Raw genomic sequence first — 14,608 nt, 5'->3', positions numbered from 1 at the left:
CGAGCCCCTGAACAGCTGTAAGGTCACGTCGTGACACTGGCTCCAGATCATCTGGGCTGTGTGGCGTCGCCGCAGGGTGTCCAGTCGTCCGTCTCCCCATCCCTCATGTCGGCTCATTAAACTGTTAATTGGTCCATTAAACAAAACCTCATTGTGGCGCCTTTTCTATGGCAGTCTCCACCGCGCATGTGCAGTCGGGGCCATGGGAGGAACAACGTTTCTGACTCGAGCTCATAGAGGATGTTACGATTCAGTATTTAGATATAGTTAAAAAAAGTGTTCAAACTTCTCCCGGCCTCGCTTTATTTACTCGTGTTTTGTGGCTGTGAAATCGTTTTGACTCATCTGCTCCAGCGGGTTTCCCAGCGAGGCCCCCAGGGGCCCTTGGGGCCTCGGGGTGCGCAACTCAGCGGGCGGAAATAAATTGGCTGCTATTTGCATGACGGCCCTCGAGTTGATTAACTTCTTGATTGCTTTTTAACGGCCGGAGTGGTGGGCGCCCATTATGTAAGTGGTCTTGTTGCTCTCGTTATTAAGGTTCTGCACCTCAGAGGGTGGCGACGGTTTGCTGTTTCTCATAAAATGATGAAAATATATTTAAAATCAAGTAACCCATAAAGATGCCGGCCGGTTTGAGATGCGATCGATAGCCTATTATGCACCCTGACGGTAGGATATTACATTCACAGACGCAGCTTCCCGTGTGACAGCTAGGTGGCGCCCTCCCATCACTAAACACAGCAGCACAATGTTGTGGTCATTAATCTGAACCGTAAATAAGTGGAGAGCAGCTCGCGTTCAATCAGCGCGTTGGAGAGGGAGAGAGAGAGAGAGAGACTCTCCTGGTGTCCATGTAGCGGTGCTAGAGCTAATGGAAACGTTTAGCCACTGTGTGTGTGTGTGTGTGTGTGTGTGTGTGTGTGTGAGACCTTGACCACAACCAACACCTAGGCCGATCGTCAGTCTAACACCTCAATGTAACCACACTCTCTGCACAGGAATCCTCCGCTGCTGAGAGGTCGCAGGTTCGATGCCACATCCTCATGCACTCCGGGGCCACGTGTGACCACATGAAGGGGGCGTGTCAGCAGAGTGGGCGGTGACCTCATGGAGGGGGCGTTTCAGCAGAGTGGGCGGTGACCTCACGAAGGGGGCGTGTTAGCACAGTGGGCGGTGACCTCACGGAGGGGCGTGTCAGCAGAGTGGGCGGTGGCCTCATGGAGGGGGCGTGTCAGCAGAGTGGGCGGTGGCCTCATGGAGGGGGCGTGTCAGCAGAGTGGGCGGTGACCTCATGGAGGGGGCGTGTCTGCAGAGTGGGCGGTGACCTCATGAAGGGGGCGTGTCAGCAGAGTGGGCGGTGGCCTCATGGAGGGGGCGTGGCAGCAAAGTGGGCAGTGACCTCGGTGAGGTGTTTGTGTGTGTGTGTGTGTTTGCCCATAGACCAACAGACGACTGAGCCCATGCATTAGCTTCATGCTAGCTTCTCTGCTGCCCTTGTCGATTAGGCCGGGTGATAAATCCTCATTGATTTCCATGCTAGTATCACCACTTAGCATACGACCTTCCCGTTGGCTTACATGCTGCTCTCACCATAAGCATACACACTAGCTCCTAGTTAGCCTCTGTGCTGCTCTCAACATTAGCATACACACTAGCTCCTAGTTAGCCTCTGTGCTGCTCTCACCATTAGCATACACACTAGCTCCTAGTTAGCCTCTGTGCTGCTCTCACCATTAGCATACACACTAGCTCCTAGTTAGCGTCTGTGCTGCTCTCACCATTAGCATACACACTAGCTCCTAGTTAGCCTCTGTGCTGCTCTCACCATTAGCATACACACTAGCTCTTAGTTAGCCTCTGTGCCGCTCGTATTAAAGACTTCTCCTTTCAGGAGAACCTTACGGGAGCTGTCCTGCTACGCTAACACCCCCCGCCCCCCCCGTCCCACCCCCACTCTGTGGACGTCAGAAAGACGTTTAAAGCGCCGTCACAACAGATTGAATCCGAATGCAGAGTTGATCCCTCAGAACCCCCCCCCCCCCCCACCCCCGGTGAGGACCCTCCCTGGTGAGGACCCTCCCCGGTGAGGACCCTCCCCGTAACCCTCCCCGTGGCCGTCGTCCATCTTGGTGATGAACGGAGCTGTCAGCGGAGGAACGAGGCTCCCCCCCCCTCCCCCCCCCCCCCCAGGTATGACTTGGCTTCCTGACAAACACCAGAGGACACACACCCGCTGAGGTCTGTTTCAGGGGACGTCTGGGCCTCACCTCAGCCTCCAGGACCTCAGCCTCCAGGACCTCAGCCTCCAGGGCCTCAGCCTCCAGAACATCAGCCTCCAGGGCCTCAGCCTCCAGGACATCAGCCTCCAGGACCTCAGCCTCCAGAACATCAGCCTCCAGAACATCAGCCTCCAGGGCCTCAGCCTCCAAGACATCAGCCTCAAGGGCCTCAGCCTCCAGGACATCAGCCTCCAGGGTCTCAGCCTCCAGGACCTCAGCCTCCAGGACATCAGCCTCCAGGGCCTCAGCCTCCAGGACATCAGCCTCCAGAGCCTCAGCCTCCAGAACATCAGCCTCCAGGGCCTCAGCCTCCAAGACATCAGCCTCCAGGGCCTAAGCCTCCAGGACCTCAGCCTCTAGGGCCTCAGCCTCCAGGACCTCAGCCTCCAGGGCCTTAGCCTCCAGAGCCTCAGCAGAGGTAGGGTAGAGGTAGCGAGGTCCTCCTGGGGGATCCACCATCCGGGCGGCCTCATCAGTGCGGTTAGCTCCGCCTCTCTGAGGGGCAGTAAGGGCGATCAGCGGGACTTTTAATTTGAAAGCATGGAGACGCGGGCGGCGGCCGTCTGTCCTCCCCCTCCATTCTGCAGCCGTGAGGGGGGAGGCAAGAGGGGATACGAGGGGGGAGGACGTGTTCACTGGTGTCGTGGCAACAGGTCCCTCACAGAGAGAGAGAGAGAGAGAGAGAGAGAGAGAGAGAGAGAGAGAGAGAGAGAGAGAGAGAGAGAGAGAGAGAGAGAGGGAGAGAGGAAAGCGCTGACTCATGACTCGGACCTCGGGCCGTGTGTACGCCAGGCTACAGAAGTGAGTTCTGGTTTGATCCGGATCCCCGGGAGCCGAACACCGAGAGGTCAGAGGACGGAGAGAGAGAGAAGACAAAAAGAAAACTAACTAACAGCTCTGAGCCGCCCAGACAAGAAGATCCATAAATGTGTTCTCAGTATGGGTGAGGAGGGGGGGGGGGGGCGGGTGGAGAGGGAGAGAGAGAGGGGGGAAGAGAGAGGGAGAGGGGGGGAGGAGAGAGAGAGGGAGGGAGAGAGAGAGAGAGAGAGAGAGAGAGAGAGAGAGAGAGAGAGAGAGAGAGAGAGAGAGAGAGAGAGAGAGAGAGAGAGAGAGAGAGAGAGAGAGAGAGAGAGAGAGAGAGGGAGAGGGAGAGGGAGAGAGAGTGTGTGTGTCTTGGGGCAGATACCCCTCCATGATTAAAGTTCCTCTGGAGTCCATGGGGGACGTCCGGGACATCGTGTCATGTGACGTCCCCTGAGGACGCAAATAGGACGACTTGGGGCTGGGGCGGGGCCTGTTGCCCTGGACAACAGCATCATGACCTCATACGTTACAGCGTGACGGGACCAAGTATCAGCGTGAGGCCGTCGCGCGTGTGTGTGCGTCTGCGTGCGCATTGGTGTGTAACCGAGCTATTCTGATATGGAGAGAGGATGCTAATGGCCCCCGCCGCCCTCATCCATCTTCCTTACCCCCCCCCCCCCCCCACCGCCCACATGCTAATGCAGACACTAAGGGACAGAGTGCAGCGTCTGGCCGTCCAGTCCCAGACCGTTCCTCATGATGAGGAGAAGTGTTGCTTCAGCATTGGGTCGGCTCAGGCCCCTGGCTCTCTGGCCCCTGGCTCGGTGGCCCCTGGCTCTCTGGCCCCTGGTTTGGTGGCCCCCGGCTCCGTGGCCCCTGGCTCCGTGGCCCCCGGCCCCTGGCTCGGTGGCCCCTGGCCCGGGCCCTCATCAGGAGGACGTGTTTCCCTCTCGTTGCAGCTTGGTGGCGCCGAGCAGAGAGGAGGAGTCTGGTTGATGGTTAGAGGGTCTCTGGGTCTCTAGGGGGTCCTAGGGGGTCTCTAGGGGGTCCCGGTCCCTAGGGGGTCTCTAGGGGGTCTCTGGGTCTCTAGGGGGTCCTGGTCCCTAGGGGGCCTCTAGGGGGTCCTGGTCTCGGGGATCTCTAGGGGGTCCTAGTCTCTAGGGGGTCTTTAGGGGGTCCTGGTCTAGGGGGGTCTCTAGGAGGTCTCTAGGGGGTCCTGGTCTCTAGGGGATCTCTAAGGGGGCCTGGTCTAGGGGGTCCCGGTCCGGTCTGGTCCACAGCACTTTGTTTAATTCAAGATGTTCTCACTCTACTGGGAACCAGTGGTTTGATGGAGACATCAGAATATTCCCATTTACCTCAGAACTGTGTGTGTGTGTGTGTGTGTGTGTGTGTGTGTGTGTGTGTGTGTGTGTGTGTGTGTGTGTGTGTCCCCTCCGCGTCGGGATAAGGCGGAGGGGGGGATCCATCACCATCGACCGCCTGCCTTCTCAGCATCAGCAGCATCAGACGGTCGTTCTCTCTCTCTCCTCTCCCTCAGTGTCTCTCGCTCCTCTCTCTCCTCTGCTCTCTCTCTCCCCCCCCTCTCTCTCTCACTCAGCGCGCGCTAGCGGAGGCTGACGGACGTACACGCGTTTTGTGTCTGCGGTATCCCGGTCGGAACGGAGTACGGAGGCTGTTCTCCGCGATCACCGGTTCTGTGACGGACAGGAGGAGAACTTGCACACCGCGTCGCACAAACCGATCCTTTGTTTGCGTTTCGCGATCAGGAATCTGATTCCACCGCGAGCGACGGAGACGCGGCGGGAGAGCGGCATGAGAGCGGCACACGCGTCCATTTCAAACAACTGTACCGGATAAACACCGGGCTGCACCGTGATCCGTCCGGCGCACCGGAGAGAGCCCCGTGCGTGTGTGGTCGGTATTCGGCGCGAGCTTCCGGGAGATGATCCAGAGGCTCCGCGCGCCGTGGATCGCTACGAGAGGCAGCGCGGTGGTGCGCTGCGCGCTGCGTGTCGTCGCCCCCCGACCGTCGTCCTGCTGACGCTTCGCTCGCCTCGCACGCCTCGGACGCGACGCGACGCGAAAACAAATCCAAGTTCAGAGGCCCGAGCGACGCGATCCGATCGCGCGGTTATCTCCTGAGGAAGTCCGTCCCGGTGGTCGACTACCAGCCCCCCGCCAACCCCCCCTCCGCGTGGCGCTGATCTTCCGCCCGCGGTGTGTTCCGACCCTCGGCGGTGCGGTTAGACCGGTGCTCGGGGCTCGTCGTGTGTCTCTGATCCCGCCGCTGATCCCCGGTGATGGGGGCGGAGGGCGGAGGATGACGGCTCAGCTGACGGCGGGCGGAACCTTCAGGGAGCGGACAGCCAATCGATAGAGAGACACCACAAAGTTTTTGGTGCTGTTGCGAGCAGACCAGGAGAGAGGACAGAAGAGAGACCACGAGAGACCAGGAGAAAGACCAGGAAAGACCAGGAGAGACCAGGAGAGACAGAAGTCCCCCACCCGGACCATGGTGTTCCGGAAGCTGCCCGGGGTCTCGGCTCCGGGTCTGCGCCTCTCCCAGAAGTTCGTGTTCCTGCTGTTCCTGTCCGGCCTGGTGACGCTGTGCTTCGGGGCTCTGTTCTTCCTGCCCGACTCGGTCCGCCTCAAGCGGATCTTCCTATCCAGGACGGAGACCCAGCCCGTCACGGTGGGCTCCGAGAACGACCTGAAGCGAGCCAAGGACCCGGACACCCCGCGGGGGATGGCCTCTTCCTCGGCCAAGGGGGAGACCACCAGCACTAAGGTCAGACCTTTCACCCGTAAGGCCCCCTCCGTTACCCGGGGGGCGGGCACCGAGGACCGGCCGGTCGCTGCGGGGGGAGACGGAGGGGCCGTGGCGACAGAGGAGCAGACCGCCTCCCGGTCCAGGACCGAGTCCGCCTCGGAGAGGTCCACGGCTTCCAACCAGGACCCCAACAAGTCGGATACCTTCAGCTACGACACGTTCCGGAGGTGCCTCCTGAAGGCTCCGCTGGGGAAGGACATGGGCCGTCCGAGTGACCCCCACACCGCCGAGAGACGCGACAAAGTCCGAGAGGTAGGCCGCGTTCCGGTCCTGGTCCACATGTCTACTAGTTATTCTGAACTGGTAGATCTTAGAGAACTACATGCGCTGAACGCTCATCATTGCTGATGTTTTTGGTAGCGATGGAGCGCGTGTGTGTGTGTGCAGGTGTAAGTGTAGGTGGTGTGCGTGTAGGTGTTTGTTTGTGTGTCTTATAAGCCTGACGGCGGTGTGGGGATGAACGCTCGGACGTGTTCCCGGGTTGTAACCCGAAAGGTGATCCGTTGTTTTGTGTTTAGACTCACAGAACCCGTTTAACGAACAAGAAGCATCATGCATCTCACCGTTACAGACCCGTTATCATCCGTTCCGATAAGTGGGTAGTGTACAGTTAATATTTTGCAGTTTGATGGGGGCGTGCTGGTGTGTGTGTGTGTGGCTAACATCTGTAGCCACTTAAAGCAACGCAGCCAGGCTGGCCCGTTGCTCTTGGACGCCAGCCGTCTCTCTCTGTTGCTCTCTGTCTCTCTCGTCTCTTTCTGTTGGGTACACAGAAAGATATTCTGGTCTGCTGAACAAGCAGCCAGCATGGGTCTCTCTCTGTCTCTCGCTCGCTCTCTGTCTCTCTCTCTCCCTCTCACTGTCTCGCTTCTCTCTGTCTCTGTCTCTGTCTCTCTTCATCCTCCACCCCCTGTAGCACCACCTCTGGCAGCTCAGACATTAATGTTTCTGTTGTAAGAACACTTTTTGGCAGGACGTCGGCTCTGACAGGCAGGTCTGGCTGCACGTGCACCGTGCTCAGGGACACGCCCATCTGTCACATCCACTGATCAGAAACCCCCACGACAATCGTACGTTCCTGCAATACCGGAAACCAACCAGAGCGTGCACTGCAACATAGTATATATGTACAGTGATCTACTATGAAGTACAGTGATCTACTATGAAGTACCGTTGTACAGTGATCTACTGGAGAGTACCGTTGTACAGTGATCTACTGGAGAGTACCGTTGTACAGTGATCTACTGCAAAGTACAGCCTGTACAGTGATCTACTGCAAAGTATAGCCTGTACAGTGATCTACTGTAAAGTTCAGGTGTACATTGATCTACTGTAAAGTACAGATGTACCATGTTCTACTGTAAAGTTCAGGTGTACATTGATCTACTGTAAAGTACAGATGTACCACGTTCTACTGTAAAGTTCAGGTGTACATTGATCTACTGTTAAGCACAGGTGTAGAGTGTTCTACTGTAAAGTTCAGGTGTACAGTGATCTACTGTAAAGTACAGGTGTAGAGTGTTCTACTGTAAAGTTCAGGTGTACAAAGAAACAACAAAGAGTTTGGAGAGAACTACTAATCACTGAGTGTGTTGATGTGTGGTCTATATTGCCAGCATGCTGATGATGTTGGGGTCCCATCAGGCTGAGACCAGAGAAAGGAGTTCGACAGTCGATACTGTTCAACATGTCCGATGGGCATGGGGATGGGTGCTGACAGTTGAGATGACTTATCGACGGCTTTAGCGGAACCACCGCAGTCAAAAAAACCCACAATTCATTCTGTTTCAGTCAGATCACCTTGCAGTTCCAGCTGTTTGTCCTCAGCTGACACACACACACACACACACACACACACACACACACACACACACACACACACACACACACACACACACACACACACACACACACACACACACGGCTTGTAAGTGATATCATTTTATGAGAGTACTGAACCAAACGACTCTCTCTCTCTAGCAGGAATTATTCCGATATCTCCAGCATCTCAAACAACAATCTCTGCCCGCCTCGGCATCATAGTTCAAACTAATATTAATATTCATTAATCCATTAATATTAAAACGGGTTTAACAAGGTGTCCTGAAGAGTGTAATGAGCAATGTTTAACGTGATTGATGTGTCAGATAGCGCTGTGCAAGAAATGGCAACAGGAAGTGATGTTGGCCGGGGTCGCCCAGGGACAGGAAGTGAGGGAGGGGAATTTATCTCCTCACCTCCGCTCTCGGTCCGTTGCGGGGCTTCACCCTGCGTCTCTCTGAGAGCAGCCTGATGGGAGGCGCTGGGCTCCAGCCCCGGTGAACTGGTTCTCCACCAGTACGTTCCGACCGGGCCCCGAACACGAACGCACTGCCCAGAGCGAGACAACGCCTGAATAATGACGTCACAACAAGTAGTACATACTGACTAGATGTACTTATATATGTTGTACGGTCTGGCACTTAAAAATAGTACTCAGTAGCGTGTATCATCTTATCCTAGCTGTCTGTGTTTTATACGGGGAATGGGTTAGCCTACCGATTGTTAGTGCTTGGCACTTTACTGTACCGACAGAAATATATTGTTGTTTCTCTTTCTTCTGAGAAATTATTGGAAGTGGCTTTGGATAAAAGCCCCCTGATCGATGTAAATGTAGCACACTGTGTGTGTGTGTGTGTGTGTGTGTGTGTGTGTGTGTGTGTGTGTGTGTGTGTGTGTGTGTGTGAGATCGTTTGAAGTGCACCCAGTCCTTGAGGCCCTCACCCCTCATCGGGGTCTGAAGTCCCGACCGAGTGACAGTCTGGAGGTCCAACAGGAGAGGGTTATTTTTAGAAGGTAGGATTAGCAGCTGGTCTGTGATTGGATGACCCTGGCCTGCCCTCCCCTCCCTACATCATTAGCTTGGTGCCACGCAGGCTCCTGATTGGTTATAGGGTATTAAGGAGATTAGTGATGGTTTGAGATGGTTGGGTTTAGGTAATGGGGTCGGGGGTCAGTGTGACAATCTGCCTCGAAGCAGTGCATCATGGGAACACGTAGCGCCACAACAAGACACTCACTGGGCCACTGGTGACCTCATTCAGCCAGTGGCCTTAGTGGGAGGGTGGGTGGAACCAGTCCATCGAAACACAGTCTTAATGCTACCTGGAGGAGGAGGAGGAGGAGGGGGGGGGGGGGGGGGGGGGGGGGGGGGGGGGGGAGAGGAGGAGGAGGAGGAGGAGGAGGAGGAGGAGGAGGAGGAGGGGGGGGGAGAGGAGGAGGAGGAGGAGGAGGAGGGGGGGTGGAATGCTGCTGGCCTTGTCCTCAATGGTTGTAGAGAGAGAGAGAGAGAGAGAGAGAGAGAGAGAGAGAGAGAGAGAGAGAGAGAGAGAGAGAGAGAGAGAGAGAGAGAGAGAGAGAGAGAGAGAGAGAGAGAGAGAGAGAGAGAGAGAGAGAGAGAGAGAGAGAGAGAGAGGCCCCCCAGTTAAGTTTCTTTATTCACGCCTAATTGGTCAGGAACAGTGCTCTCAGACCCCCTCGGAGTGCCCTGTGGGCTCCCCTCCTCCTCTCTTGTACTCTGCCAATCGTGGAGAATGTGTGTCTCTCTCTCTCTCTCTCTCCCTCTCTCCCCCCTCTAGCATGCGGACCGCCCCCCCCCCCACTCTGTCCTTTTATAGGACTTCCTGCCTCTCTCGCCCGCTCACTGCTCCAGCTGCTGTTGTTGTTGTGTTAGCATTGTTGTCTCTTTAGGGCTGTTGTGTCAGTGTTGTTGTCTCTTCAGGTCTGTCTTGTTATCATTGTTGTCTCCTAAGGGCTATTGTGTTAGCAGTGTTGTCTCTTCAGGCCTGGTAGCCTGGTTGTCTGTGTCTTCAGGCCTGGTAGCCTGGTTCTCTGTGTCAGGCCTGGTGGCCTGGTTGTCTGTGTCTTCAGGCCTGGTTGTCTGTGTCAGGCCTGGTAGCCTGGTTGTCTGTGTCTTCAGGCCTGGTAGCCTGGTTGTCTGGTTGTCTGTGTCTTCAGGCCTGGTAGCCTGGTTGTCTGGTTGTCTGTGTCTTCGGGCCTGGTAGCCTGGTTGTCTGGTTGTCTGCGTCTTCAGGCCTGGTAGCCTGGTAGCCTGGTTGTCTGGTTGTCTGGTTGTCTGTGTCTTCAGGCCTGTTAGCCCTGTTGTCTGGGTGCATCTCTCCAGGACAGCTAAAGAGCACCAATGACCACCGTAATGCTTTCAGGTCACCGACCCTCAGCTGCAGAACCTCCTGCCAGGGCGCCGCCGATTTATGGGTCAACGGAGCCAAACACTCCTGCTACGGCTACATATAGCAGCTACTAGGGCTAAATATAGCAGCTACTAGGGCTACATATAGCAGCTACTAGGGCTACATATAGCAGCTACTAGGGCTACATATAGCAGCTACTAGGGCTACATATAGCAGCTACTAGGGCTACATATATAGCAGCTACTAGGGCTACATATAGCAGCTACTAGGGCTATATATTCTGTATAGTAGCTACTAGGGCTACATACATATATAGCAGCTACTAGGGCTACATATACTGTACAGTAGCTTCTAGGGCTACATACATATATAGCAGCTACTAGGGCTACATATACTGTATAGTAGCTACTAGGGCTACATATATAGCAGCTACTAGGGCTACATACACTGTATAGTAGCTACTAGGTCTACCTATTCGTGTAGCAGCTACTAGGGCTAGCTATACACCGTAGCAGCTATTAGAGCAACATATACTGTATAGCAGCTAGCGACTAGAGCTACATATACGGTGTAGCAGCTAGCAGAGCTATCCATATGGTATATTAGCTACTAGTTACTGTAATATATTAGCAACTAGAGCTACGTATTGGCTACCATTGTATAGAAGCTACAAGAGCTACATAATGTAGAAGCTACTGGGGCTACACACTGTAGTAGTACTGTTGTTGTTATTCTTACTTAAGATTAATGAGCCCGGATATTCAGATATTCGTTGGTGAGGTAGCTATTGGAATCCCAACTCAGTAGTTTAAGGTTTTAATTGGTTTAGTTTATAAATAAAAAAACATAATTCTGTGGTATGCCTGTTTACATCGACGGCTCGGATTCTTCTTGTTCTTCTCCGAATGTTTGGAGTGTCTGTTGGGTAAAGCTAAAGTCCTCCTCAGCTTGTACTGATGTTTCCAGGCAGGCCCTGGGAAGGATGGATCAGGGGCCAGGGCCACTCATTAGCAGGGGCCCCTCAATTAGCTAAATGCTTACACGAGTGTTTCGTCCGATCGGGCCTCTTTTGTTCATTACCTCCATTAAGGCTTTGATGAGGAGCTGTGGCCGGCCCACGCTGCACTATGGATCGGCCACTCCCAGGCCGGCCACCGGAGACCTTGGCGACCGTGATTCTCTCCATCAGCACTCTGTGGCTGGACTGACCCCCCCACCCCCCCCCCCCCCGATTGACTAATGGCCTCTGAACGACTGTGTGTGCGTCGCGGCGCCCTCACCCCCGCCGTCATTAAGTGGAGGCCGACCGTAAGTGACAGGTCCGGGGAACTTGTTTTGGACGGTAACGGGAACGCCGATTCCTCTTTAAAGTCGGCGCTGAAGTCGCGACTCCTTGGATCTCTGGGAATCCATCGAGCCCTCAGAAGTTCTCCTTCCTGCTGATTGCAGAGTGGAAGGAAGCAGGCTTCAAACGCAGCTGTCACTCAGAGGAGGGCGCGGTGCGCGGGGCCACTGATCTCCCTGTCGGCAGAGCGAGGATAGGAGACGCCATCGCCTCGGGTCGGGTCAGACGGGGTTCCACCAGAGGAATCACAGTCCTCCGTCATCAAAGCGTCGCTGTTCAGACGCACGCCCCTCAGACCTGGAGGGGGTATGACGGGGCACAGGCTGGGGTAGTGATGGTTCGGGGTAGACCAAGCTCCATGTCGTAGATTGCTCGTTGGTCTGAGGAAGCTGCTGTCATTTTCTTCAGCACAAGAGGCGTGATCAACGGGCCCAGGTCAACTGACTCTGTACGCGAATGGCTGCTTGCCGTCGCTTCCCTGTCGTCATCGTGTTAACCCAGCCAATAGCGCGCCGGGGGAATAGCCAGCTTGGATCGAAACTAGAGAGAAGTGTATTGCTCTTCTCCAGACCCTTCTGCAGGGCGGACTCAAACCGCCGGCAGAACGGGCGGGGATACCATGTCTAGGTTCGGGAGCCACGCCATCAGGCTCGCGTCGGGCGTTTAGCGTCCTCGGTGTCAGCGTGTGGGCAGACCCGCCGAGCAGCTAGCTAACCAGGTAGACCTCCATTGAGACACTTTGACTGTTACAACCCCGACCACCGACCCCGTCCGAAACCCTTCCCGGTAAACCCTGCGTGACGGCCCCTCTCCTGCGGTGATGAGAGGATGCTCCTCTGATTGTCTTCCTTGTTAAATGTGCGTCTGTCGGTTTTTTTCTTTTTCTCGTTTGAGCTCCGTCTGCGAGCTCTGTGCTGGATTTGTTACTATGGATACGCTGAGAAGATTGATTGTAAATCAGTTGACCTGATTTACATTCAGTGCTTTTAGATTCAAAATGAAGGGGTGACATAAAATAACCACTTCATCATAAATGTGAGTGAATTCCTTTGACTCAACAGAGAGTCCAACGCTGTAGACTCTCTCTGCTCCTCTCTCTCTCTCTCTCTCTCTCTCTCTCTCTCTCTCTCTCTCTCTCTCTCTCTCTCTCTCTCTCTCTCTCTCTCTCTCTCTCTCTCTCTCTCTCTCTCTCTCTCTCTCTCTCTCTCTCTCTCTCCCCCCCTCTCTCTCTCTCCATGTGTTGGGTGAGAACAGGAAGCTGCATTGGCCCCCCAGGCTGGTTTCACCCCCAGCCAACCAGAGGAGGGCTGGCAGGGGGGCAGCAACAAGCAGGAACACATCCTGCTGCTTTGAGCTCAGCTCCTCTCAGCATTAGGGGTTAGACAGTACAGAGACAGGTCATTAAGGAGCAGGTAGGGGTTAGACAGTACAGAGACAGGTCATTAAGGAGCAGGTAGGGGTTAGACAGTACAGAGACAGGTCATTAAGGAGCAGGTAGGGGTTAGACAGTACAGAGACAGGTCATTAAGGAGCAGTTAGGGGTTAGACAGTACAGAGAGGTCATTAAGGAGCAGGTAGGGGTTAGACAGTACAGAGAGGTCATTAAGGAGCAGGTAGGGGTTAGACAGTACAGAGAGGTCATTAAGGAGCAGGTAGGGGTTTGACAGTACAGAGACAGGTCATTAAGGAGCAGGTAGGGGTTAGACAGTACAGAGACAGGTCATTAAGGAGCAGGTAGGGGTTAGACAGTACAGAGACAGGTCATTAAGGAGCAGGTAGGGGTTAGACAGTACAGAGACAGGTCATTAAGGAGCACGGCTGTGGGGTGAGACGGCTGTGAGGGTGAGACTCCTGTGGGGTGAGACCTTTGCACTCCTTTGAACATGGCGGTAGATTGAGGTATGACCTCTGAGTCCGCTGCCCCCCGGCCGCTGCCCGTGGCCGGGGGGCGGCGGGGAACGTGTGAGCGGGTTTCAGCTGAGTCACGACGACCTCCTAATCCACAAACCCTTGTTCCCCCAAAGTGGTCTTTGTGGAGGCTGCGTGGCGCAAGCAAATGAGGAGCAGGCGGTGGTGGCCTCGGAGGCGGAGCGGAGACAGGGGGAGGGGGGCTGTGTGTGTGTGTGTGAGAGAGCATCGCTTTGGGGTTGTGTGTTTGTCTGGGGAGATGGGTGTTCTATGGTTTTGTGTGGTTGTGTGTCTGTCTGTGTGTGTTTGGTGTGTGTGTGAGAGAGCATCGCTTTGGGGTTGTGTGTTTGTCTGGGGAGATGGGTGTTCTATGGTTTTGTGTGGTTGTGTGTCTGTCTGTGTGTGTTTGGTGTGTGTGTGTGAGAGCATGTCTTTGGGGTTGTGTGTTTGTCTGGGGAGATGCGTGTTTTATTTTTTTGTGTGTGTGTGTGTGTGCCTGGTTGTTTGTGTGTGTGTTTTTATCTCTTGAGGGATTTCGGTGGGATCGAGGAAAACGAGTCGACCACAGAGCAATCCAACAGCAGGAACAAGGAACAGATGTACAAGTCCTGATTCGCCTGTGTGTGTAATCCAGGGTGGATCTGCTCAAAAATGCCTGGCTGTGTGTGGGTGTTAGTGTGGGTGGTTCTCTTTGTATATGTATGTTTGTGTATTTCTCTCTCAGTGTGTGTGTGTGTGTGTGTGTGTGTGTGTGTGTGTGTGTTTCAAGGGACAGTCTCAGTATAGCCCGTCTACCTGTGAGACAGTCTGAGGCCTTGCATGAAGGGATTTAGCTAACGAGTGCTAAGACGCTCATTAGCGCACCGCGGCGGGCTAGCAGCTCTGCATGTAGGCGGGTACCTAGCGTGATAGCCGCTAGCAACAACACTTATAACGGCGTATAACTCACCGCTTCACAACTGCAGGGGGGCTGCAGCTAACGCTAAGCCAGCTGCTACGTAGCTCTCTGAGCACGCAGCCTCTCTGAGGACCGTGTGTTCCTCTCCTTTTGTGTGTGTGTGTGTGTGTGTGTGTGTGTGTGTGTACCTCTTCTTGTGCCGTGTGTGTGTGTGTACCTCTCTTTGTGTGTCTGTGTACCTCTCATTGTGTTTGTGTGTGTACCTCTTCTTGTGCCGTGTGTGTGTGCGTAACCCTCTTTTTGTGTGTGTGTACCTCTCTTTGTGTGTGTCTGTGTACCTCTCTTTGTGTG

The 14,608-nt window shown here is 54.8% G+C and overlaps 1 protein-coding gene across 1 annotated transcript in view; it reads left to right on the top strand.

The window, feature by feature from the left end:
• The first annotated feature begins 4,681 nt into the window (after window positions 1-4,681).
• Window positions 4,682-14,608, top strand: part of LOC115545558 (mannosyl-oligosaccharide 1,2-alpha-mannosidase IC) — a 38,397-nt gene continuing 28,470 nt past the window's right edge. Inside the window, exon 1 of the mRNA XM_030358848.1 lies at window positions 4,682-6,168. Within this exon, the coding sequence (XP_030214708.1) occupies window positions 5,599-6,168 (570 nt within the window). The 5' untranslated portion in view covers window positions 4,682-5,598. The remainder of the gene's footprint in view (window positions 6,169-14,608) is intronic.

This window comes from Gadus morhua, chromosome 6, assembly GCF_902167405.1.
Source record: "Gadus morhua chromosome 6, gadMor3.0, whole genome shotgun sequence".
Lineage (NCBI taxonomy): Eukaryota > Metazoa > Chordata > Actinopteri > Gadiformes > Gadidae > Gadus > Gadus morhua.
The sequence above is the reverse complement of the archived record's forward strand: the minus strand, read 5'-3'. Positions and strand labels throughout refer to the sequence as shown.